Consider the following 24,723-nt stretch of genomic DNA (forward strand, 5'->3'; position numbering starts at 1 on the left):
CATGTGCAGCTGGAGCCAGCCGGCTGAGTTTGAAGTGAAATGAATGACAGACTCAGTTTTAAAGTCCAGAGTTTTGTTGATCGTCAACCTCCAGCTCGTCCCCACATGGACTTTGTTGCTCCATAATAACATCACACAACTTCCTTCTTTGCTTCTGTCGTATTTACGGTTTATTTACGGCTGTTTTTTACCTCACTTAAACCCTTGATGCTGTCGTTCATCAGCCCCCAGCAGCCCGTCACCTCGCCATTAAAGTGGGAACACTGGGAAGGAGCTAATGCAACCACTGCTTATTTCTCCATTTCTATAAACCTGCACACATGCACAGCGTCAAATCAACAGCTCTCTGAGAGGAGGCGTTCAGGAACATCCTGGAGCCTCCAGCAGGCCCGAGCAGAAACCTTCAGAGGAACCTTTCGAGCCTCAGGCCTTGAATATTTGATGCTCAGACTGCAGGTATGTGCAGGCGTATTCCTTTGACAGCTCATAATCTCCACTGTGTGATTCATTGAGGTAGCAGGTCATCATCTCTGTCATCTCTTATCACCCGTCAGTCAGCAAGAGCTTTTATTGCACAGGATTTGCATAGCGTAGTAACATATGACAGTTAGCGGATGTGAAGTCGTCTTTATTCTGCTGATCTTTCATTGAATGGTGAGATGAGAAGACCCTCCTCTTCACTGATCAGACGTGAGACCTTTCTTTTACACGTCTGTTAAAGTTTCTCTTTATCAAAATCTTCCTGTTGAAGTCAGCACAGATTCAGAGAGCGAGTTTTCCTGGTGGCGACGTTAACGGCTGAGCCCATAAACCAAACACACACGCTGCAGCTGACTGTCGGATATGAAGATGTAAATGTGATGTTATCAGTCTGCGCTGACAGCTCTGGTTTGGAGGAGAACAAGAGCTGCATTGTAAATATCTGGGCTCACCTGACTGACGAGGCTCTTTAAGACGAGAAGAAAACAGAAACAACAGTAAACGGCACTGAAGTCTCTTAAAATGACAAATAACCAGCAACAGCGCGTGTGTGTTGAAGGAAACGTGATGCTGGAAGAATGACGTTTTGCTTCAACATACTGAGGAAATGTTGTTAATGAAGGTACCTGGAAATCTTGATAGTGAATGTTTGTTTACTGACAACATATTTCATTTGTTTTCCACTAAATTAGATGATGTTGCAGAGCTCCATCCACTCACAGTGACTGCAGCATTATTCGTCTTTTTCCGGCTCTGCTCAGGCGCTGACAGCACTCTTCAACCTTCAACCAAAGTGCTTCTGTTGCCTAAACCTGACCACAATCTACATAAATGTAGATTCATTCACTCACACAAACATGGAGTCTGAACATAATCCAGCCTGCATCCTAACTGTGGCTCATCGTCTCACTAAGAGCTCCAATTCCAATCAGTCATTAGCAGCTTTCATCCAAAGCGACGTGCACGTGAATTCACACACCGATGGCGCAGCATCAGGGCAGGTCTGAGGTTCGAGGACACTTCGGCATGTGGACTGTGAGGCCAGGGATCGAACCACCGAACTCCTGATAGGTGGACAACCGCTCTACTCCTGAGCCACAGCCGCCTCCGAGCACTTAGTTTCCCACAACACTGTGTTTAAGAGCAGGTCTCACCACATTTTTCATAAAATCAGATGCAGATAACTGCTTCGGTATTTAACACGTCCTCTCCTTTCAAACTCTGCAGATGGAAGAGATTGACTCAGTGCTGTTTGCTAAAATCACATTTTCTCTGTCTATTATGCTCATATTGAGTAAAACGTTTCAGTGTAAAGAAATACATTTAAAGGCTGAATTCATGAGACAAAGCTGTTTTATTTTGCTTAAATGATTTACCCTGAAACACCAGCAGGGAGGGGGAGGAGGAGGAGGAGGAGGAGGAGGAGGAGGAGGAGGAGGAGGAGGGCTGGCTGACGCAGGTGTAAACACTGAAATAGAAATAATTCACCAATCAAGCAGAAACTTCTCTCTGACATCATGATATTTAATTAGTTTCAAAAATTAAAATACACCTTCACATCCTTTTAGATACAGTACATTTGGCACACAAGGCAAAAGGAAAAACATCAACGCAAACGAAGGGAAAGGAACGAAAGCACAGCTCAGATGACAAAATGCTCCACGAATGCAGGGACTACAACAAAAAGTACATACAGCAACATTCTGCACAAGCCGAGAAAGACGAACGTTTGAAGCCGTGAGAAAAGTCATGAAAGTGTCTCCGCTGACTGAACGGCCTCCTGACCCGCGAGCTGAGTCTCACTCCATTCACCAAGCAACACAAAAACTTCCTGCATGAAGCAGGTTTGATTTTTCTCTGCAACACATACGAAAGTGCTGGGTGGAAAATTTGGAAATAGCATTTGGCATTTAGCGTGAAGGACTTCTGGGAGACAGCGTCCTTTCTGGGTCGTAGTGGGACATTTTTAAACTGAAGACTGAGCAAAGATGCAACAAGAGACATGATAAGAGACAAGAGGAAGATGAAGAAGAAGAGTGAAATGATGCTTTGGGAGCTGATTGGCAGTAAAACTCTTCAGACCACCTTAAATCTGCACTGCTGTCCACGTGTCTCAGCTGCTGTCTCTAATGCTTCATGTGCAGCGCTGCCCGTTGGTTCTAGTTTGGTCCTCTGGGGGGTTACATGGTGACTCCATGGGCTCACTGGGGACAGGACAGGTAGCTGTTTTAAATGTCCTCTGATATGTAACGACTGAGCAGTGGTGGAGGAAGTATTCAGATCCTTTACTTGGCTAAAAGTACTAATACCACACTGAAAAAATACTCTCCTGAAAGTAAAAGTCCTGCATTTAAAATCTTAGTTTACTGAAATATGTATCATCAGAAAAATGTACTTCAAAGTACTGAGCGCAGTAAAGTGTCCCCTGTGTCTGTTGTCCTCTTGTCTCTGGTCTCGGTTATTGTGTCCCCTGTGTCTGTTGTCCTCTTGTCTCTGGTCTCTTTAGGTTATTGTGTCCCCTGTGTCTGTTGTCCTATTGTCTCTGGTCTCTTTAGATCATCATGTCCCCTGTGTCTGTTGTCCTCCTGTCTCTGTAGATCATTGTGTCTCCTCGTTCATGTCTCAGCAGGACGTTCCTGTTGGAGTTGGTTGAGGTGGAGCTCATTTTAACTGAAACTAATGATTCTTTTCATTCTGGATCAATCAGCTGATCAGTTCCGCCATCGATCGATCGGTTTGGAAACTTTGTGAAAATTGCGAGAAATGTCGTCACGATGAGCCCAAAGAGACACGAGACACAAGTATTACAAATACTTTGATTAACGGGTCATAAGTTCCTGAACTTTTCCTAGAAAGACAGATTTGTTTAACTTGAAGGAAAGGAGAAAGAAAGGATGAGAAGAGGAGAGAAACAAACAAAAATCTGGACTATTTACTGCACAGTGAGTTTTCTGATGTTTGGATTCCTTTCAGTTCACAAACAGACCTGAAACAAGGACCAACGACATGAACTCTGCAGGTCCCTCTGTGTGCTCACCTGAAGCTTATGACCTCAAACAGTACAAAGAGGAAAAGAGGATGAGGAGGGTTAAAAGCATGAAGGTCAGAGTTTCAGACAAAGACAGAAAGATGTTTTAAATTAAAAAACAACATGAACAAACAGCAAATACATTCAGTTCAACACATTCAGTCACATGAGCTGTTCACCTCGTGTTCGACCCGTGAGGAATCATCGGGGTTCGGTTCGTTTCGGGTCAAGTGCAGAGGACGATCACACACACACACACACACACACACACACGCACACGCACACGCACACACACACACACACACACACACACACACACACACACACACACACACACACACACACACACGCACGCACACACACACACACACACACACACACACTCTGAAGGCATTTCCACGGGAGTTGACCGAGAGGGATTTCGCTCCAGAAGGTGCAGAGAGAGTTTCAGTAACGAGGACTTCATCCAAAACAAACCGTCTCAGCTCATTATTTGGCTTCACATGGAAATAAGCTTGTTAGCACTGTAAGCATATAACAATAGACACTCCCAGCAGCGGCCTACTGTAGCTTTGTTAGCTTGTGGCTAATGCTACCATTGGTTTTTAATGAGGAACGGGGACAGTGACGTGCTAACAAGCTAAAATATGGAGAGAGAAGGAAGAACAGCACAACCCCCTCTCTGCAATGAGAACTGAGATAAAACTGAACTAAAATTCAACATGCCAAAGTGTCGCTTTGTCTTCTTAAGTTAACATTTAATTTTCCCATTGGACTCAAATTTAAAACAAAGCATTGATAAAACTCCAAAATCCACCATGTTTTCATCAGGAAATCTCCTTTGACATCTCTTTTCTCACGAATAAAGTTCTTTTCAAGACCTTTTTTCTTTAAATACAATCACTGGTTCAGTTGTTTTTTCCATTCACATACATGTTGAGGGAAGAAAAACATTCTTTAAACACAGACAGACACAGATTACAGCACATCATGTACACAAATGACTCTTTCTAGAGGTATGCAACTATACATGCATGCACACTTGTACACACATTATCTCTCTCACACATACACACACTAAAAGCACACGACCTCACCCATGTTTCTACCTCAAAACACCCCCATGAAAACACAGTTTGGTTCAGTCCGCGGCTATGCCTGCATCAGAAACACACCCGGACCAAGTGAAGGAGCCTTGGGTCGTTTCCTACAGTATCTGACCTGCTTACATGCTGCTCGAGCACAGATTTTAATGGGATATGCACAAATGGACAAACATCACGAGCACAGAAACCATAAAGAGAGATACACATGGTCTAGTATAACTCCTGGAGTGATCAGAATCTGGAAAAGTTCAGGAGGCCTCACTCACGAGGTCGTGTTTCTTTAAATACTGCGTCTTTGCTTGAAGATTTTTAGGTGTGGTGACGGTGCTGCGTACGTATGTAGTGAATCGTATGTGCGTGTGCGTCAGTGTGTCGGTGTGTGTTTAGGCCGCAGTCTCGTCTCCAAAGTAGGAGAATCCTTTAAACTCATCTTGGTTGATCTGCTTGATGATGCTGCTGTCCACCGGCGTCAGGACGGGTTCCTCTCGTGTAAAGTCCTGGTCAAAGTTATTCACATCCCTTTTGGTTTTCTGGAAGACAAAGAAGACGAGAGAAGGTTGGAGGGTGTGTGTGTGTGTGTGTGTGTGTGTGTGTGTGTGTGTGAGTGTGTGAACTCACGATTCGTGGTTTGAATGGTGGTCTGATCTTCCTCTGCTCCAGCAGCGTCCAGTCGATCTCTCTGAAGAACTGATGGAGCTTAATGGCCTCCTCCAGTCCCTGAGCCACCACACAGCCCAGACGCTTGTTAGGACTCTTAGTCATGAACTGTCCAGGAAAAAGAAAGAGACGGAGAAACAGACAGAAGGACAAGGAGAAAGACAAAGTGATTTGATTTGAAGAATTCGTCGTGTAAATAAACACAGAGACAGATGGAGACATAAACTGTTTTGTGTTATGACGCAAACATAATTTTTGTTCAATTTGCTGATTGTAATTGTGGATGGAAGAAAAGATGTCATCATTTTGTTCAGCTAAAAATAAACCCTTTTCGATGTGTCCTCTGTGGACGATGTCAGGCCTTTCTGTCTGTCTCACCTGTCATCACACAATCATCACAAGAGGCCAAAAAGAGACTGAACGACGAGCGTCCAGGGGCTGTTTGCTGCACACTTTAAAGGGCTGAGTCCCCAGACCCAGACCCTGCAGGTCAAAGCATGGGGATCTGGTTTGGGTTTTGATACTTTGAACTGTCTTCAAGCATGCAACTCATTTGCTGCAAGAAGCTACTGAATGCTAACGAGCTAACAGTCATTAATGGACTGAATGTTTTTGTACATTTCTATTTGCTCACAAATGAGCAAAATGAGACATAAAAAATTGAATGATGATGACAGAAAATGGAAACTCTAGGTCTCAGAAGGATACACTCCTCATAAACATCCAATTAACATGATGTAAACCAGTCTCACTGCATGGAAACAATGGAGCAACACATCCTTCACTTCACATTTTCATCAGGATTTTCTCAATCAGGAACTGGCTGCTCAGCCGTTACACTGAGCTGAAAGTCCTTCAGCTGGATGACTCGTCCAATCAGAGCCCAGAGTGCTGGTCAAGTGACTGGTCAGAGTCCAACACATTGTCCAACATAAACACACACATTTTCCCACAAGGCTTTGCAGTCAAACAGCCAAGGTAAACGCGAGGCTTGTGATGGAAAATCTGGACGAACAAATAAACGAACACACAAGTGGTATTACACGCGTGCACACACACACACACATACACACACACACACACACACACACACACACACACACACACAGAGGAAAAAAAGCTATGAAACCAAACATGGAGGGAATCATCTGATGTTCTTCCGCTGGAGGATCAGGAAACACCGATCAACACAAGATACCAAGAAAATCCTGCATCCTCACTCACATGTGATGGTGAGAAAGAGACAAAACTAAGAGACGACAGAGCGGACAGAGACAAAAAAAAGGCTGATACATGAATGCGAAGACCGGTCAGAGTCCTTCCTGGATCCCTGCTTTGGATCTGTACCAGCACATTAGTTCACTGTGGCTGGATTTCATGTTCAATCTTCATAATGTGTGAGCTGCAACGCTCCTAACAAAACTGCATCTGTTTTCAAACAAAAGGAAACATGATGGAAAAATCAGCTCAGCTAGGACCACACATGGGAAAATGAGGCCCTGGAAGATTGTGCTCATGGCATGTTCACATTTTCTGATTACATTGTAGAGCTGGTGGTGGTCATATTTGAAGATCCTGAGGAGCAGAAGCTGCAGTAGAAAGAGAAAATCAACCGTAAAGAAAGGCCTAATTTAAGAGTTAGTTAGTTTTTCAAAGGTTTTATTATTGTCCTTTAGAGAAGCAGTGAGACGAGTGCGTTCCTCAATAACAGTGCAAAAATCTCACATGGTGTTCAGACTTAGTGGACTGGGAAGTCTTTAAAGTGTTAATGATGCAAAAATCTGTGACAGAGATCCAAAACTTGCTGGGCCTTAAGAGCAGTATGGAGCTGTCATTTAAAGGAGAAGCTCTTTTCTGTTGGCTGCTCAGACAAAGCACAAGCAATGCAAAACACCACCCTCACACCGCCCGCCGACTGACCGCTTTGAGAATGGACACCGCCTCCTTGCTGAGCCAGACAGGGTAGAGGACGTCGTCATGGAGGATGGACTCGAACAGGTCATCTTCGTTATCAGCTTCAAAAGGTGGCTGGCCGGCCATCATCTCATACATCAGCACCCCCAGAGCCCACCAGTCCACCGAGGGGCCGTAATCCAGCTCTTGAAGGATCTAATCGCACAAAGAAAAGAAAAGACTTACAAACTGTAGTCAGAGTCAAACTGATGGAACTTTGGGGCTAAATTTAAGTATTTTTTGGTTTGATTCATAAAGCTCTGTGCCATTAAGCACTTCCCATCAAAAGACTAAAAACTCCTCTTTGCTCATCTCAATCTCAGCATAGCAATAAAAAGTAGAGTATCATCAGCAAACAGGCGAACATGGACCTTGAGCACATGAAATACATGTATCCTGTGGAGGTGTGGTTCGTGGGTGTGGACATTGTTTGTGTGTCACCTCAGGGGCGATGTAATCTGGCGTCCCACAGAAGGTGGTGGTGGTGACTCCATTCAGGATTCCCTCCTTGCACATCCCAAAGTCAGCCAGTTTACAGTGACCCTCTGCATCCAGAAGTATGTTGTCCAGCTTCAAGTCTCTGCAGAGCAGGAGGGTTTTACGGGTGAAATTTGGCAAAATACACAACGTACACTGAAAGAAAGTAAAACGTTGATAAGTTATGACATTGTGTAATAGCATGGGCTCTTTAAGATATACAAGTTATATGTTTCAGCTTATTTTCATGACGTTTCACAGCCCCATACAGTTTTTACTATTTTAAGATGTAGATGATGAGCAGCAGGAGGAGAGGAAGGGACCTGGGAAACGGGAGAAAATTGAGGGTTGAATGATAGAAAGAGATGGAGGGAGGGGAGAGAGAGACAGCAGTGTGAGAGATAAAAGCAGCGGTGTTGAGAGATGGCGGGGCTGGTCATGAATGCAGCCGCTCCGGGCTTGATGGTTGATCGCTAGAAAAATGTCAACAACTCCTCGATGTAGCCGATGCAGCCATTCAGCTGGAGGTGTTTTCAAAAATACAGCCGCCCTGACAAGCCAGGGAGGAGATGGAGCATGTTTGTCTGAAGTCGAGAGCTTATGCAACTGTTCTGCTTTTGCAAGCCCCAAAAATAAAAAGGCAGCTTAACAGTCCTGTTTGAGAGCTGATTCGCTGTTGAAAAGTTTGTTCTTTTCTGTCCCATCATGCCTCTCTCTGACAGGTTATTGATGGCTCTGCAGCGAGTTGTGAGAAAAATGGAGAGAAAATGCGAAAGAGCTGCAGGTTATGCATCACCATCCCTCTGTAGAAGTAGATCTTGTGTTTTTCGCTACCTCAAGCAAATTCCCTTTTTTGAGCATATATATGAACTTAAACTTGAGATGTCACGTCTCACATCGTTTTAAAAATATAAAATAAACAACAATAACTCTAAAATAATAGAAAACAATCAGTTATAAAGCAGTAAATGCTTTGGTTCCAGGTTGTGTTTTCATGGATGTCCTTCATGGAGACATTTTTCAGTGAATGTTCCCAGACTTTGGAACAACCAGCCAGTTTCTGAAACGCTCTTCAGGGGAAAACTCTTCTCATCCGTCCAGCTCATGCTACCTCAGCTTGAGTTCTAGAAGACGTTCAGCTCTGACTCACTGCTGGGGAGTCCCAGTCGTTTATCCTCTTGCAGGCTCGTTCACACCTTGAGAGCTGTTGAGGGCACATGTGAGTCACTGACCCACCCGTCCAGTCAGTCACGGGTGAAGCAGGAAAACAAACAGAAATTGGCTCAATGGTGACCTCAAAGAATGTGAAGGTGTGAACGATGCTGCAGGAGGACAAACATCTGGGACTCCCCATCAGTCAGTCAGAACTGAAGAAGTCCAGCTGCCTTTTAAAACACCTTTTTGATTTACTCTCACATTCAGTGTCTGGTTGAACATGGACGGTTCGCTGCAGCTCCGGCAGGTATCTGCATCTCGTGCAAAGCTAAACTACGAGTGGTATGTTAATGTGCCCGAAGCGTTAAGGAAAAATAACATGACATGTCAGATGCAGATGGAGCTTGACAGTTGGCTTCGAACCAAGTTTTTCTGAATGGTTCAAGTTTGGGTCAGACCATGATGACTAAACTACTGAACATTTTGACTTTTAGTGTTTCTGTGCTCACTCAAAGCCAAACCGTCACTCTGGAAGGCAGAACTTGACCCCAGATTTCACTCAGACCACCAGAAATGGATCGTGTGCTGACGTGTCAGCTTCCACTGACGTGCTGTCATTGATTCATGTGCTTGAAGTTTACTGAATATTCTCTTTACAAGAAATCCATTTCCAATACTTTTCAGCTTGGTAATGTTTGCTGAAGCATGTTTGTTTTTATTTATGTGAACTCTGCATGAAATCCAGAACTTTCATCACTTTTAGCTCCAAACACAACCATGGTTTAGTGCTGGGGACTGTGCCTTGCTAAAAGGTACACTGACGGCCTCGTGCTGAGGCAGGAAAGAGCTGCACTTGTTCTGTATTTCCCCAGATGAGAAATGAAAGTGGCGGCCCTGCGGCTGCCTGTTTGCATATCTCACCTCCAGGCGACTCCAGCACATTAAATCTGAATTGCACGCCTGCAGCAGAAAAACATTGTTTTCTTTAATTCATTTGTGCATGAATTCAAATGGCTGCTGACGTTAATCCTTGTATTACACATCACCTGGCTGCAGGAAAATTCAATATTAAGTGGCTGCAGGTGTTCAGCTGCACTAATGGAATGATATTTATTTATGTGAAGATGTTGTGTGGGATGAGAAGCGCGCCAACAGGAGCTAATAATCCATGCTGAACAGCAGGAAATGGGCAAAAGTTAGACCATCTTTCATTTTTTTGTGCAGAGTAATTGAATCTTCATGCTTTGATTGTCTGCATAATTCTTTAGTCCTATTATTTTACATGTTCCAGTCTTTTTATTGATGTTATTATGGATGTTAAGTCTTCTGCATGTTAATGAACAAACAGAGTGCTTGAACAGGAATTAAACAAGGTTTCTGTGCTCTGCAGCAACAACTGTTCTGTCTGGTTTATGAGGATGAACGACCTGTAAGGTGTCTGGAATCACATTAGTTTTTCATTTCCAGGAGTAATTCTCTTTGTATCTAAAAACAAAACACATTTCCAAGAACATTTCCTATTTCCTGCATGTTTTAGCTTTGCTGAAAGGCAATCAAAGCAACCTTCTTTCAGACAGACGTTTGTCTCATCTCTGGGCTTTTTTTGGGCAGAACAAGCCATTTATGAGTCATGTACACAAGTTGACAGCCGGGATAAGACTGGCATGGTGCCCCCTGACTCTTGCTCAAAGCACGCTTAAATACAAGTTCCACTTCCATGCCTCTGCAACCATGAACTGGAAAAAGTGGTTTAGCATGTTGCAGTAAAAACCTCATGAACCCAGATGGAACAGGCTGATAAAAACAGACTGTCGGTGTAGAATAAGATGATTTTAACAACTCTGGGTCTACTTACAGCAGAACGAAAAGAGGGAAACTGGATGAGAAATGACGTTTGTTAACTCTGATATCAAATATTGTTCTAAGAAAGAATGTGAAGGAGCGAACCAACTGCAGACAAGACCGTTCAAATATCAGCAGTAGTGTCAAAAACACGGTCAAATTTCAGGTTTTAACAGATCAAACACGTCAGACAAGCTGAAAACTGACTCAATTTACTGGACGGAGACCCCTGGGATGGAATTTTGTGGGAAATGTCTGATGCTGGCTGCAGCTCAGCTGATTTTATTTTTATCCAGCCGACGCTCAACACGAGCGTCAGGCTGTGTTCCTGCAGCAGAGACGTCACCTTCATTCATGTACGTTTCTGTCTTTTAAAGAAAGACTTTAACGTTTCTGAGAAACAGCGTTAATGGAGAGGAGCTGCTGCTGTAAGCACTGTCAGAGGCTCACACACACACACACACACACACACACGCACACGCACACGCACACACACACACACACACACACACACACACACACACACACACAAGGCAATTAGGTTCAATTGAGAGCATTTCCTGTGTTTCATGTTAATCTTGAGTGATTTTTCCATTACGTCCTCAGCGGCAACCCCTGTGCACTGTGACAGCTAACCTCCCTCCCTCTCATCCCTCCATCCCTCCTTCTATCCTTCATCCTCTCCTCTGTGCGACGACAAACACACACTGCTGGTATATTTATCTGTGGGAGAATATAAATACTGCTAAACAGGGAGAAACAACAAAGCCTGCGCTGGGACGGAACCTGCTCTTGTTGACGTCTGTGATGTTGGATTTCTCAAGGTGTTGCTGGGGTTGGTGGAGTCGTACTTACACCAGCAGGTGTAAGCTACATTTTGAAAGCATACAACCACAAAAACCCCAAAGCCACTCCCCCAAAACATATGAACACACACTGGATGACAAGTCACAAGAGAGCGCTGCATTGCATCATTAACGCCGTACAACTGCCTCACGTCTCACTCAGAAAACACCAACCAAAAACAACAACAGCAAACATGGCGTCACTTTTCAGGCTCCTCACCTCCTTCAGATCTCATCAGAGCTGTACAGCCACGCCAGGGCGTTTGAGGTTTGACCTTTTCTTTTTCAGGACGTGAAGATATTTTTAACAAATAAAACAAAAATGCTTGTAAAGTACATAACCTGCCCTAACTTTAAACAGCCAGTCGTGATGCAGCGACAGGCCTCCAGCTCATCTGGCTTTGGGTCAACATATTTAGAAGAAGTCATCATTCAATAGGATGAGTACTAATACTGTAAGAAAAAAAACAGTTTTACTGCTTTTATTTCATTACACATGTTGCAGACAAACAGTCAAAATATACCACGATAGTAAAAAAACAAAGAATATCGTCAGTAAATCATTTAAAATGGACTTTCTGTGAGGGAGCCATGACAGTATTTACACCAGACAAGCAGCTGGCATCAGACGCATCATCATGTTTCTATTTTCATTTTTTAATTCACTGAACGGCTGCTTGTGTTCACACAGCAAACACTGATTATTAGGCCTGAAAACATCACTGTATTTATACTCCGGGTATCTACACTCGTATCAGCCGTGATGATTTTCAGGTAAAGTCTTGCCGACTCACTTGTGTTTATCCAGACGCGTATCTGCCCTCCAACCAGTCTGAACCTGCTCTGTCAACACTATCACCTCCAAACGTTAACTTCTATTGGGCCCCACACGCTTCAGTAAAGCTGAAAAGGCGGGAAAGGAAAAAACGTGTGCAACTGCCTAAAAATGTTTTTTCCTCTTTACGGGGGGGGGGGGGGGGGGGGGGGGGGGGGGGGGGTCGCGAGCGTCGATGAGGGGCTGATGGGAGAAAAGATGAGCGTCGGGAGAGCAATGGAGGGGGATGAAGAGGGTTGGAGGAGGCGGGGGGGAGGAGGAGAGTCGGGACGTAATGTTCCCACAACACTTGTTGTTCATCTTCCTCTGGTAAACAAAGTGGGTCAGGGACAAGAGGGCGAGAGACATAGAGAGAGAAGACAGAGAGAGAGGATCAGGTAGCTCAGTCAGCTCAGCCATCATGAATTAACACGCAGCGTGTGTGTGTGTGTGTGTGTGTGTGTGTGTGTTGTTCCTGCCAAACCCTGACAGTAATATTCACTATCAAAACAGTATGACTGAGAGAACAGTGTCGAAAGACTGAACCATTAATCTGAATGTTTGTGAAGGCATACTGGAGTCAGCGTGTGAGCAGCAGAGTCACAAGACCCCGAAGACACTCCGGCCGCTCCATTTCAACATCTGCACCGCCGAACTCGCTGTTATTCTACAGTAACAGCACTGCAAGACAACACAGGCTGGGGTCTGTCAGAGGTATGTTTCAGCGGGGACGCAGACAGACTCTGGGTGGAGTTTCACTTTAAAACCTGCTTTCGTCGCCAAAACCAACAAAAGAAACAAACACAAAACAATCAAGAGCTTCTGGCTTTAGCTGCGATGGCTGATTTGGATTAAACTGTGCCAACCCAAAGTCACACACACACACACACACACACACACACACACACACACACACACACACACACACACACTGTTGACATTTCAGGATTATAAGCCCCTTCGTTAATAAAGCCATTGTAACTCAGACTGTGTGAAACAATGCGTCGTGGCCTGCAGGCACCAGCAGGACGGGACGTTCGCCGCTCTGAGATCACGGAGCCAAAATAACTGAATACGCCGACAGGATGGTGAAGAAGCAGATTCAGATTTTACATCCTGTTTATAAACTATGGGAGTAACTTATGTAAGCTCTCAGTCTTTTATTCTGTCATGCTTTAATTTTAGAAGAGCATCTTGCTTGTATTTCAGGCTCTCTCAGGCATTTTTCTTATTCCACAGTTTATTTCATTTCATTGTTTCCACATATTCGGATCAAATCCTCTCTGACCTGCTGGCTTTGGATATCTGTGTTGATGGAGCCACTTTAAAAGGAGACAGGATGTCATGTGTTTTCATGCAGCGGGTTAAGAGGCCAAAGACACTTTGTAAGCTTTTGAATTTTTTTAAATTTAAGTTGATCGCTGCTTATTTTGTCAACTTTCCCTCATTTAAAATACTTAACATTGAGGCTTTTCAAACTGTCACATTGACTTAAAGCCAAAGAGAAATTGCAAAACACTGGAGTTTTGTTTGCATTACACAGTCAGTCAGTCAGTCTTTGATTAGTGCTGGGCAAGTTCTTACTGGATTCTTTTACTCAGCTGATGTCGGTCATATTTCAGGCCTTATTAAACCCGCGGGGGAAAATAAAACTGTATTGTGTAAGAAAACAGAATCAGCTTCTTATTTATTTAACAGATGAGTTTCCATCTTTACTCCTGCCTGTGACTGAAGACATTAAAGCTGAAGATCTGTCCCGTTTAACTGACTTTTAATTTCACACATAACCGTACACTGTTCATGTTGGACCACTTCCCGGCCTGGGAATACCGTGTGTCTGTGTGTGAGGATTTCACGTTTTATAAATTCATGAGTGTTCACGGCAGATCGAGCACAGAGATGATCAACAGCTGCATCCCATGTCAACGCAGCATCTGTCATTGTAACATGAACTTTATCTTTTCAGCACAGTTCAAGTGACAAAGACGCCGTCCGACAAAAGCGTCCGTCTTTTAGCGTGGAAATGAAGTTGTATTCGTTGAAATATCAGCGTCATAAAAGACTATCACTGCAGGCTTCTTCTTCTTCTGAAGCCCTCACAGCTCACCTGCACCTGCTGATTTGTTAATGAGTGTAAGCATTCAGCAAAGGTGAGTTTCACTGCGTCCAGTGTTAAAGTTTCTTCATGCGTCACCAGCTCTCAGCTTTGATCTGCTGATTTTGATCCACCTGATTGGACGAATGCACCAGTCACTGATTTGCTGTTGGTCTTTGAAGTCAGATACAAAGTGGCCCAAAATGTAAAAGATCCAACGAGGAACTGGCCGTGTTTCATCAGCTAACAGCTGGTTCAGATACTGCAGGTGTCCGCGAGGATGTACGTCATCTAAACATCTGAAGTGACGCCACACAGATGAAGTCAGAACCTCAAACAGTCTCTAGAAAACAGCTTTTTGATTATCACCACATTATTTGGAATCACTCTGCAAAAACAAAAACACAGTCTGTAATGCTGAAGTATGAATGTGTGTGTGTGAGTGTGTGTGTGCGGTGAACACCTTGGAGGATAAAACAGGTGAGCAGGAAACACACACAGCCTCATTATGCTAACAGATGAACACACACACCTCTCACACACACATTGCATGACGAGGGAATCTAAACACAAATCAAGCCTGAGAGTCGAGGAGAGAAAACAGCGGAAAGAAACTCACTTTTCTCCCGTCACAGTTATTTCTGGGAGCAAACAGCCTGAACCTGCACTCAGCCGCCGGCCGTCACAATGGTGTTATGATTCGAGCGGCGTGCTGCTGGTCTGGGACCAGCTGCGTGTTTGCTATTGGCTGACAATGATATTATGACTGAGGAGTCCACACAGACAGATGATAGTACCTGAAGCAGGAGGACGGTGAGGTAATGTGGGCCCGCAGACGAACACAGAGCACCTCCAGGGTCAGAGTTTCAGACCAAAGAAAAGATTTAAGAGGAATCTGAGCTCAAACGAGCTTTTCCTCTGACTCCACAGCCGCTACGCTCACAGCATGACCTCTGCCAGTCTGACTCACCCCGTCACTTCCACCACATTCACACTGTCACACCAAACGCCACCGAACACTCTCTGCTGCTGGTCGATGGCTGACACACGGCACACACCTGTAACAGCCTCTGAAGTAAAGCCATTATTTGAGTTTAAAGCTGCTGCACAGATCGCACCGCGGCTCAGCTTTCGTTCTGGATGGAGAGTTTAAGACATCGTGACTCAGCAGCTAACCGATGCATCAAAACCGTCAAACCAGCTGAAAGGCTGTCGGGCAGGTTCAGGGTTGAGCAGTACAGCAACAAAGACGACAAATCACGAATTCTGTGAAGCTTAACTACACGCGGCCGACCGGACAAACAAGTTAGGAGACATGAAAACAACCATGAGACCAATGAGAGCTTCTTACTCAAGAAGATTCAAGACATGTGTGAAGCCAAACGAGCAGCACATTTAACCCCTCCATTGTTTCAAAGAAGAGGGGGGACAGCATGAGTTCAAGTCCTGTGCAAAGTCAGTTTACAATATGCATCTTCATGAACACTGGGAGTTTCAGCTGATGTGTATTTTCCAGGAAATGTCTTATATGCCCTGTAATGGAGACACACACCTCACCTGGAGCTGTTCATGTGTTCGTGCTTCACAGGATGTCAAACAATTAAAGGAATAAAATTTGAGTTAAAACTCAAATGTGCAAACGAGCAGCAGAGGGATGATGCACTCACTGCAGCTGGAAACAGCATGAAAAGGAACAATCCAGAAGTGCACACTGTATGCTGTGAAAGGTTTGATGCTAACGCTGTTAGCATGGTCACCTGCAGTCAGTGGTTTGCTCATTTTTAACACCCGTTAGCTCCGGAGGTGTTTGGTCTGTACGTGTATGTTCAGCAGCACAGATTCTACTGAGCGATCATACGAGTACTATATGATCCTCCACATGACTATATGTTTGATCGTGAAGGTGACCAGCTCTGTGGACTTCATAAAGCCGACAGAAAACCGTCTCTTTCAGCACCACGGACAGCACCATGGATTCATCAATACAGCAGTTAGGCTACGAGGGGCCGGCAGCTTACCTGTATATGACTCCATGCTGGTGCAGGAACATCAGAGCAGACGTGACCTCAGCGGCATAAAAACGAGATCGAGCCTCGTCGAACTTCCTCGATCGCTGGATCTGAAACATCAGGTCGCCTCCGTTGACGTACTCCATCACGAAGAACAAGCGGTCCTGCAGAGAGAGAGGACGAGAGAGACATGAGACATGGAGCAAGGAGCTCCTAAACTCCTTCAAGTTGGACTAATGCTGGTTAGTGGCTGTTCATTTTACAAATGTCTTCAGGCTCAGGTAAATCATGATGGGCATTTTTCATTTCTAAAACCATTTTCATCAATCTTTTTCCTAAATGTGTATCTGACCAGAACTTGACTCCTGAGATGTGAAACACTTGTGGACGTGTGAACAGGACTGACACCCATGAGGTTTTAAATATTATTAATGTTGGTATTTAGCTAACGTTTCAATAAAATAAAACCAAATTTGAGAGTGGAGTGTTTATGAAGCAAGTGGAAATCCCACGGATTGTAAATTGATGTGGCTCACACTGAATGCCTCCCCTCCCATAGGAGCCTTCCTGTGACACACACTCTATACCGCGCCCTCTGAACTCTGTTCTCCTGGTACTGAAAATGGCCCTCTTCCTGAATTCCAGCTCCCTTTCTTCATATAGGAAATAAGAGAGAGAGAGAGAGAGAGAGAGAGAGAGAGAGAGTGTGTGTGTGTGTGTGTGTGTGTGTGTGTGTGTGTGTGTGTGTGTGTGTGTGTGTGTGTGTGTGTGTGTGTGTGAGATATAAACAGCTCTGTATATAAGAGCCCAGGCTCAGTCCCTCTGAGCCCTCACTGTGCGAGCCCTCAGGGTTCACACAACACACCGCTAGCTGAGGCGACACACACACACACACACACACACACACACACACACACACACATATGATCTATATATACGCATGTATACGTGTGCATGTGTGTCAGATCTGAGGCCTGAGTGTGTTCACAGCGATTTTAAGGAAGCCCCCCGCTGTGTTTGTTGACCTTCACAAAGACTGAACCCCCGAAGCGTGTTGGCAGGTTGTGCGCACGCTGGAAAGTGAGCGCATTCACTCAAACACTGATGGATCTGCAGCGTAGTTCATGACACAAATATGTGTGAGCATTCTTCATCAGATTCAGAAAGTCATGTGGATGCACGCCTCTTCTTCTTACATGTCAGTCATGGTGGAAGTGGGCACACATGCACGACCAGTTTACCAACAGCTCCAGAGCTGACGGTCACATGTCCGAGAAAACCTTCATCAGTCATCATCTTTAAACCACGACGGTCCAAGATGAATGAAAAGAGCATTTTCCATTTCACAGTCTTTACTCCACCGTGTGTGGGCAGCGATGCAGAAGTCTGGGACAGAATCAGATCTCGTATTCAAAGAAATCAGTCGTCTTTGGAAACTTTCTGATAGGAGACACAATCAGAGAAACAAAGATTTTATCTGGACTCATTTTTCTCAACCCACACTTTGATTCCTTTACCTGGAAGCATCATTTAACCAAAAACTGGTCCAGGATCTTTGGAAATTTTGGGATCTTTCCTGGATAAAATAATCTGTCTTGATCAGATGGAAGTGCAGTGAAGCAGGTGGTTTCCCAAACAGACAGAATTCCAGTCAAGCAAACGCTATTTAGAAACAAGCTGCCAACTTTCAGGGTCATAATTCAATAAGTCTTTCTTCACATTGCCATTAAGGGGGAAATATTCCTGTAATCCTGCACCTTCTTCCTGCTTTTCTCTGATGGAAACAATCGAAACGGAAGTGGCTGATGGTGAGCATACGCTAAGTCATAACTCTGATTTCCTCTTGTGTGACAGCGCTGGTTTGTGAGCAGGTCAGTCTCAGCTGAGGCTGAATCCTTTGGAGAGACGGCTGAACTGAACATAAACAGCAGAAACAAAGGAGCACTGAAGAAGCTGCTGTGAGCGGTTCAGTGTCAGGATGAGCCGCATCGAACACGTCTCTATCAGCGTCTGAGTACATCAACAGTGTGAAGGCGCTGTGAGACGTTTCTCAAACACTTTGGAGCAACCGGGGAGGAACCAGACTTTGCTCTTCAGAGACTGACTGCAATACGTCTGGGATCATTTTACTGAAGGTGACATGAGGCCAGAGACGGTGCCGTGAAGCTGAGTCAGTATCTGTGTCATGGCCGATCATATCGCTGCATCTATGTGAGCAGTCGTTCCTGTCACACACTCAGGTAGATACTGAAGTGTCCGTTTTGGTTTCTCCTCCATCCTGCAGAGACTTCAGCATCGCCTCTAAAGATTATTTTAAGCCAAACTGACCAAAGTTAGTCCAGCTGTTCACCCACAGCAGCTGGAGGCTGATCTGACCGCATTCAGACTGAAAGCTGAGCTCCGGCTCTTTTCTTCTTCTCAGGATCAGTCTAAAGGGGCCTCGGGTCTTACATAAGTGGCCGGCGGTCCACCTCAGCCAGATTTTTTTCTCCCACTGCTCCTCCTGAAAGCGACTTTAAACAGGATGTCGAAATAGTTTGTTTAAATGTACCCAGAGTCCCGGCTGGTCCCACCCAATCAAACATGAATAAACATTTCCTGAGTGTAATTACAAATGCACAGATACTGGCTTCCCAGTGCTGACACACACACACACACACACACACACACACACACACACACAGACACACACACACGCACACACACACACACACAAACATACATTCACTCCATGTTACATGCACCCAGATGATCTCCAACCCAACACAGACAATAACGTCTTGATGGTTATCTGACCATTGTGAGTGTGTGTGTGTGTGTGTGTGTGTGTGTGCGCGTGTGCGTGTGTGTGTGTGTTTAAGCATGTGTCCTCTCTGTGCCACCCTGCTGTGATGTATGTAAAACAAGCCTCGACTTGTTTCATACGTAACCTCAAAGCCATTAACTCACTTTCTCCTTCACACACAAAGAAAGAAGAAAATCAGAATCATCAAACGCTTCCTCCGTCAGAACTGTCATTAAGAAAATACAACAATTTGAAAAAGAAATGGCTTTTCTGCTCGAGATCAGTAAAAGAATAAAAGAAAGAAAAGAAGGAAAGGAGGGAGGAAGGAAAAAAGACAAGGAAGCAATTTTAAGTCAAGTCGAAAGAAAGAAAGAAAGAAAGAAAGAAAGAAAGAAAGAAAGAAAGAAAGAAAGAAAGAAAGAAAGAAAAGTGAAAAGTAAAGAAAGAGAGAAAGAAAAATGGACTAAATAAAGAAAACAGTCAAACAGAAGGCAAGGAGAAAGCAAAGGAGAACAGAGAGAGGAAAGGTGGGACGAAAGAAGCAAGCCAGGGAGAAAGAAAGAAAGAAAGAAAGAAAGAAAGAAAGAAAGAAAGAAAGAAAGAAAGAAAGAAAGAAGCCACCTGGGTACTACATATAGATACAAATATAGTTGAGAAAGCAATAGTACTCTGATTTCTTTTCCACCTCGTACTCTCTGTTATACTCTCATGGACGCACTGTGATTAGATGAAGTATAACTGCGTCCTTATGGACTCAGACCTCCTTTGAAAATGACGTAAACAAGCGTCTGTGAGGACAAATGTCTGTATTTGTCTTCAGGTGTCAGCCGCCGGCCGTATCGACATGAAGCTGCAGTGACGTCGCTCGTCATAATCGGTTCAAACTGGGAACAAAATACACTTGAACTTTTGTCCGTGTACCAAAACAAAACGTGAATTGCTGCCCTATTTTTCTCGGAACATTATGAGCCATTACCGTTTGGCCGCTGGTCGTTACCACAGAGACGTCCCACTAAAGACGCACTCGGTGATCTGACCCTGACTGAAGCGCAGCCTCGTTTGATTGAGACCTTCACGCCGTCCGATCACTGACGCTGGAGAGAAGCTGGATCACACTGTAAACGCTGAACGTCTGTCCACACGCATCAGTCATCAGACTCGGTCCACTTCAGGCCTGCGTGCTGTACGTTCTGTGGACTTTGCCTTTAAGAGGACGGCAGGATTTTTTCCTTTTTTCACTCATGATGGCAGCAGGAAATGGTTGTAATTGGGGGACAGAGTGTATTGTGTGTGTGGCCCTGGAACCAGATCAAGAATGTTTGCCCTGAAAAAAGCCTCAAAGCAGTTCAATCAAGCTCGCGTCTCAGCGCCGAGCAGCCGCTCACCGTCCAACAGATCCAGAGCAAACGCATCTGTGAGTCACCCGGAACGTGCAGACGCTGAGGTGAAGACCCTGTTCTGGACTAGAAAGAACAGGGACGAGATGAAAAGCAATCTCCTCATTCTGCTCACGAGAGAAGTTTGGCCCTCCTGAGCTTCCATTGATGCTGCTGATTACATGCGTCCATGCACGTGTGCAGTGTTTGCAAAGCGACTGCTGCAGGAGTTCTTCATGAAAGACAGAAGTGACTCATGAAGATAAAATCATAAGTGAAATCAGGGAAGACGCAGCTCCTGCAGCCAACGTGGAGGCTAAGCGGCTAAAGCTAACACATCCAACTCAAAGACAAACAAGTTAAAGACATTCAGGAAGATGATTTAAAAAATAATAATACAGATTTGTTTTAAAATATGACACCTATGTTTGCCTGATAATCAGATCTAATTACACCACTGTAAGTACATTTACTCAAGTACTGCACTGAAGTACAATTTTGAGGTACTTGTACTTTCCATTTTATGCTACTTTGGACTCAGTGAGTTACTTTGCAGGTTCATATTGGTTCTCTTTCCAGCAGTATAGAAAGTATTTATGTCAACAGTTATTTAACTATGTTTGTCATTAATAATTATTCTAACCAATCAGGAGCCAGTGATGTAACCGTCCCACCAATGTCAGACAAACGCTGCGTGCTGCTTCTCATTGGCTCATTAATTTAACACGACTTTAAGGTCTGGGCCTGAGGAGTGCATTGTGATGTGTGTGTGTGTGTGTGTGTGTGTGTGTGTGTGTGTGTGTGTGTGTGTGTGTGTGTGTGTGTGTGTGTGTGTGTGTGTGTGTGTGTGTGTTTCTGAACTGCATCCCAAGAACAGCAAACATACGAACATTCACTGAATAAAGTTTGGAAAAGAACAAATCTCCACCGCTCAAGACTGACACACATTTGGCTGAACAATCTGTGTGTGTGTGTGCGTGCGTGCGTTCATTGTTCTTGATGGTTAACCCCCCCTCGGCTGACAGGAGTAACATGCCTGCTGGTACAGAGTTTCTTCTTACTCCTCGTTCCCGTAAATTCATACAAGCAGAAAGCTTAAGAAAACTTGGTAAGTCAGTAGTTTGTCTTGATTAGTGAAACAGACGTCCAGGAGAGTCAGGGAAGAGATCGCGTGTGTGTGTGTGTGTGTGTGTGTGTGTGTGTGTGTGTGTGTGTGTGTGTGTGGTTAGCAGCAGCACACCATGAGGGATGAAGGGATGACGAGTTGGACCTATCAATTCCAGTTTCCTTTCTTTCTAAAAACTGTACCTGACAGCACACACTGACGTTTTGGTGGCTATTTCTAATAATTTAATAACTTACTTGTTTGTTTCTAATAAAACATTAACTATTAAATAACTTTTCCATTTTCTCCAAAGCTGCTCCAGGTTTCAGGACCTTCTGTCAGACCTGGAAATGAAGCGCAGCAGCTGACTGGACATAAATTATGTGAATAACATAAACTTTGAGCTGGTGGTGAGCTGCACACATGTCGATCTGAACAGTCAATCGTGCAGAAAACCGATCGATCGGTGCCTCTCTGATCATAATGTCGGGCCTTTGGTTTGATTTTTAAGTTTTGTTCCAGTTTGTTTTGTCTCTTGTGAAGCTGACGTCCGAAGTTTGATCCTCTAAGAACAAACTTTCTGCTCAGTGAACGCAGCAGAGTGGAGGTGTGGGGCTAACGTCTCTCTAACCTGAGGTCTGAAATCTGCAGCTCAGACTGTCAGCCGCTCGTCGGGAGCTTCTCTGAAGCTTCGCTTTTTGGGTTTGATGCACATCAGACACTTCAGATCAGTTTTGGACTTGATGCTGAGTTTCTGTGTCTCTGTGTGCGTGTGTCCTCTTCATCACTGCAGGCTGGTGCTTCGTCAGTGTGACCCTCAACAGCCTGAGGTCAGACTTTGAACTGAGGTTAGCGGAGCATCGAGAGCAGGGGTTAGAGTCAGGGCTGTCCCGATTGAAACATTAGAAAACACACACGGGGTGAAGTTTTGCTCCAGGATAGAAACACTATCACTGAAAATCAAACAGCAGCACATCGAAGCTCATCAGAGCGACGGACAGAGCGAAGGTGAAACTCAAACCGTCAGCTTTTGCAGCTCGGACAGTAACTCTGACGGACATGTCTAACAGCTGGCCGTCCACCTCTGCTTCCAGTCACGAGTCTGTGAGCCGTCTGACTCTGAGCGTCGCCGTCCTCCATCAGCCTCCGTCCTCAGCAGCAGAGAACAAAGGTTCATTAACGCACCTGCCTGCTTTCTGGCCGCTCTGCTGCTTCTGATCTTCACCAATCACAGCTCTTTAAAGTCGCTGTTGCTGACTTCACTCGCTCCTTCCAAAGCCGCCTTCACTCCGGCCTGTTTATCATCACAAACGCTGACGGCCTGCCGCCTGAAAGCAGCTTTCCTTCCCTGCTTTCGCTTCCCCGCTCGGCCTCTGAGCACACTGAGGCCCGGCGCTACTGTTGTATAATGTTATTTACATTTCTCGGCGGTAATTAGGCCGATAGGGGAACGGCTGAGATCCCACAGTCGATTGAGAGGAGTGGGGCGGAGGGAGGGAGGGGGAGGGGGGAGAAGAAGGCGGGAGGGAGGGTGTAGGTAGGACATAGGTCACACAAAGTACAGACTCTTTTAAGTAGAGTGATGTCACAGCACACCAACCGGCTTTTCATGATAGAGGTCTTTAAATAAAAGGCTAAAAACCTCAATAAAATAAATCAATAAATCCTACAAAACAGGAAAAGCAGCAAATGCTCCAAAAATAGTCTCTTAGAAGTATTCCTTTAAAAATATGGAAATTAAATCCACATCAGCACCTGAAGTGTGTGTAGAGCGTAGTAAACATGCTGTCTTCACTTAACGTAACAGCAAACAGAAACCCTCCAACGGAGGGCTGAACCCACCATCAAAGTCCCTCTTTTCACCTCAAACAGCCAAATTCAGGCCACATATTTTTCCTAGGATGGCAAAGTCATGACCCGCCCCCTCTGCCCCGATTGGCTGGCACTCGTTGCTGTCGTTGGTTGGGTTTAGGCATGAGGACTGAGACAGGTTAGCGTAAATCAATCAGTGCACTGTGACAGTTAAATGAGCTAATTGATGAGCAGACTGAGCAGACGTGGACCAGCCCGGACCAGCCTGGACGTGGACCAGCCCGGACCAGCCTGGACGTGGACCAGCCCGGACCAGCCTGGACGTGGACCAGCCCGGACCAGCCTGGACGTGGACCAGCCCGGACCAGCCTGGACATGGACCAGCCCGGACCAGTAGAAGTGACCTGATGTATGAGGGGCGACTTCCTGGTGAGGCTCAACGCGTGTGTGATTACATACAGTCTATGTGGGTTTGTTTACTGTAATCACATCAAGTTCAGAGCATTAAGTGTGTGTTCCAAGAAGAGCCGGGGGGGGGCTGAGGCGGGCGATGAGGGTGGGGTCCTGCACCATATGGAATACACATCATGTCCCTGATAAGCATCAAAGCAGTTACATAAGAGCCACAAAAAAAACCCTTTGTTTTGGCCGAGAACACACTCCCAGCCATACCTGGCTGCCAGAGCGTGTGTGTGTGTGTGTGTGTGTGTGTGTGTGTGTGTGTGTGTGTGTGTGTGCGTGCGTGCGTGCGTGTGTGTGTGTGTGTGTGTGCATTTATGCATCAGGCACGCTGACAAAAACAGATAAAAGAAAGAATAAAGAAACATAAAATGGTTAAAGGAAGAATAAAGATGTGAGGACACTGTCTGTCCATCCGTCCATCTGTCTGTCCATCTGTCTGTCCATCTGTTTTTCCACCTGTCTGTCTGTCCGTCTGTCTCTTTGTCTGTCCGTCTGTCTCTTTGTCTGTCTGTCCGTCCATCTGTCTGTCTGTCTGTCTGTCCCTCTGTCTGTCCGTCCATCAGTCCGTCCATCTGTCCATCCATCCGTCCATCCATCTGTCGGTCTGTCTGTCTGTCCGTCCATCTGTCCGTCTGTCTGTCCCTCTGTCTCTGTCCGTCCATCTGTCTGTCTGTCCCTCTGTCTCTCTGTCCGTCTGTCTGTCTGTCTGTCTGTCTGTCCCT

At 45.1% G+C, this 24,723-nt stretch overlaps 1 protein-coding gene across 2 annotated transcripts in view; it reads right to left on the reverse strand.

Moving 5' to 3' along the window:
- Window positions 1–1,934: 1,934 nt before the first annotated feature.
- LOC139341006 (protein kinase C epsilon type-like) overlaps window positions 1,935–24,723 on the reverse strand; it is a 55,602-nt gene continuing 32,813 nt past the window's right edge. For both annotated transcript variants that reach the window (XM_070977201.1, XM_070977202.1), the window contains exons 11-15: window positions 16,471–16,625; window positions 7,666–7,804; window positions 7,192–7,380; window positions 5,233–5,379; window positions 1,935–5,144 (exon numbers count right to left, since the gene is read on the reverse strand). In XM_070977201.1, the coding sequence (XP_070833302.1) occupies window positions 4,998–5,144; window positions 5,233–5,379; window positions 7,192–7,380; window positions 7,666–7,804; window positions 16,471–16,625 (777 nt within the window). In that variant the 3' untranslated portion in view covers window positions 1,935–4,997. The remainder of the gene's footprint in view (window positions 5,145–5,232; window positions 5,380–7,191; window positions 7,381–7,665; window positions 7,805–16,470; window positions 16,626–24,723) is intronic.

Source organism: Chaetodon trifascialis, chromosome 13, assembly GCF_039877785.1.
Source record: "Chaetodon trifascialis isolate fChaTrf1 chromosome 13, fChaTrf1.hap1, whole genome shotgun sequence".
Lineage (NCBI taxonomy): Eukaryota > Metazoa > Chordata > Actinopteri > Chaetodontiformes > Chaetodontidae > Chaetodon > Chaetodon trifascialis.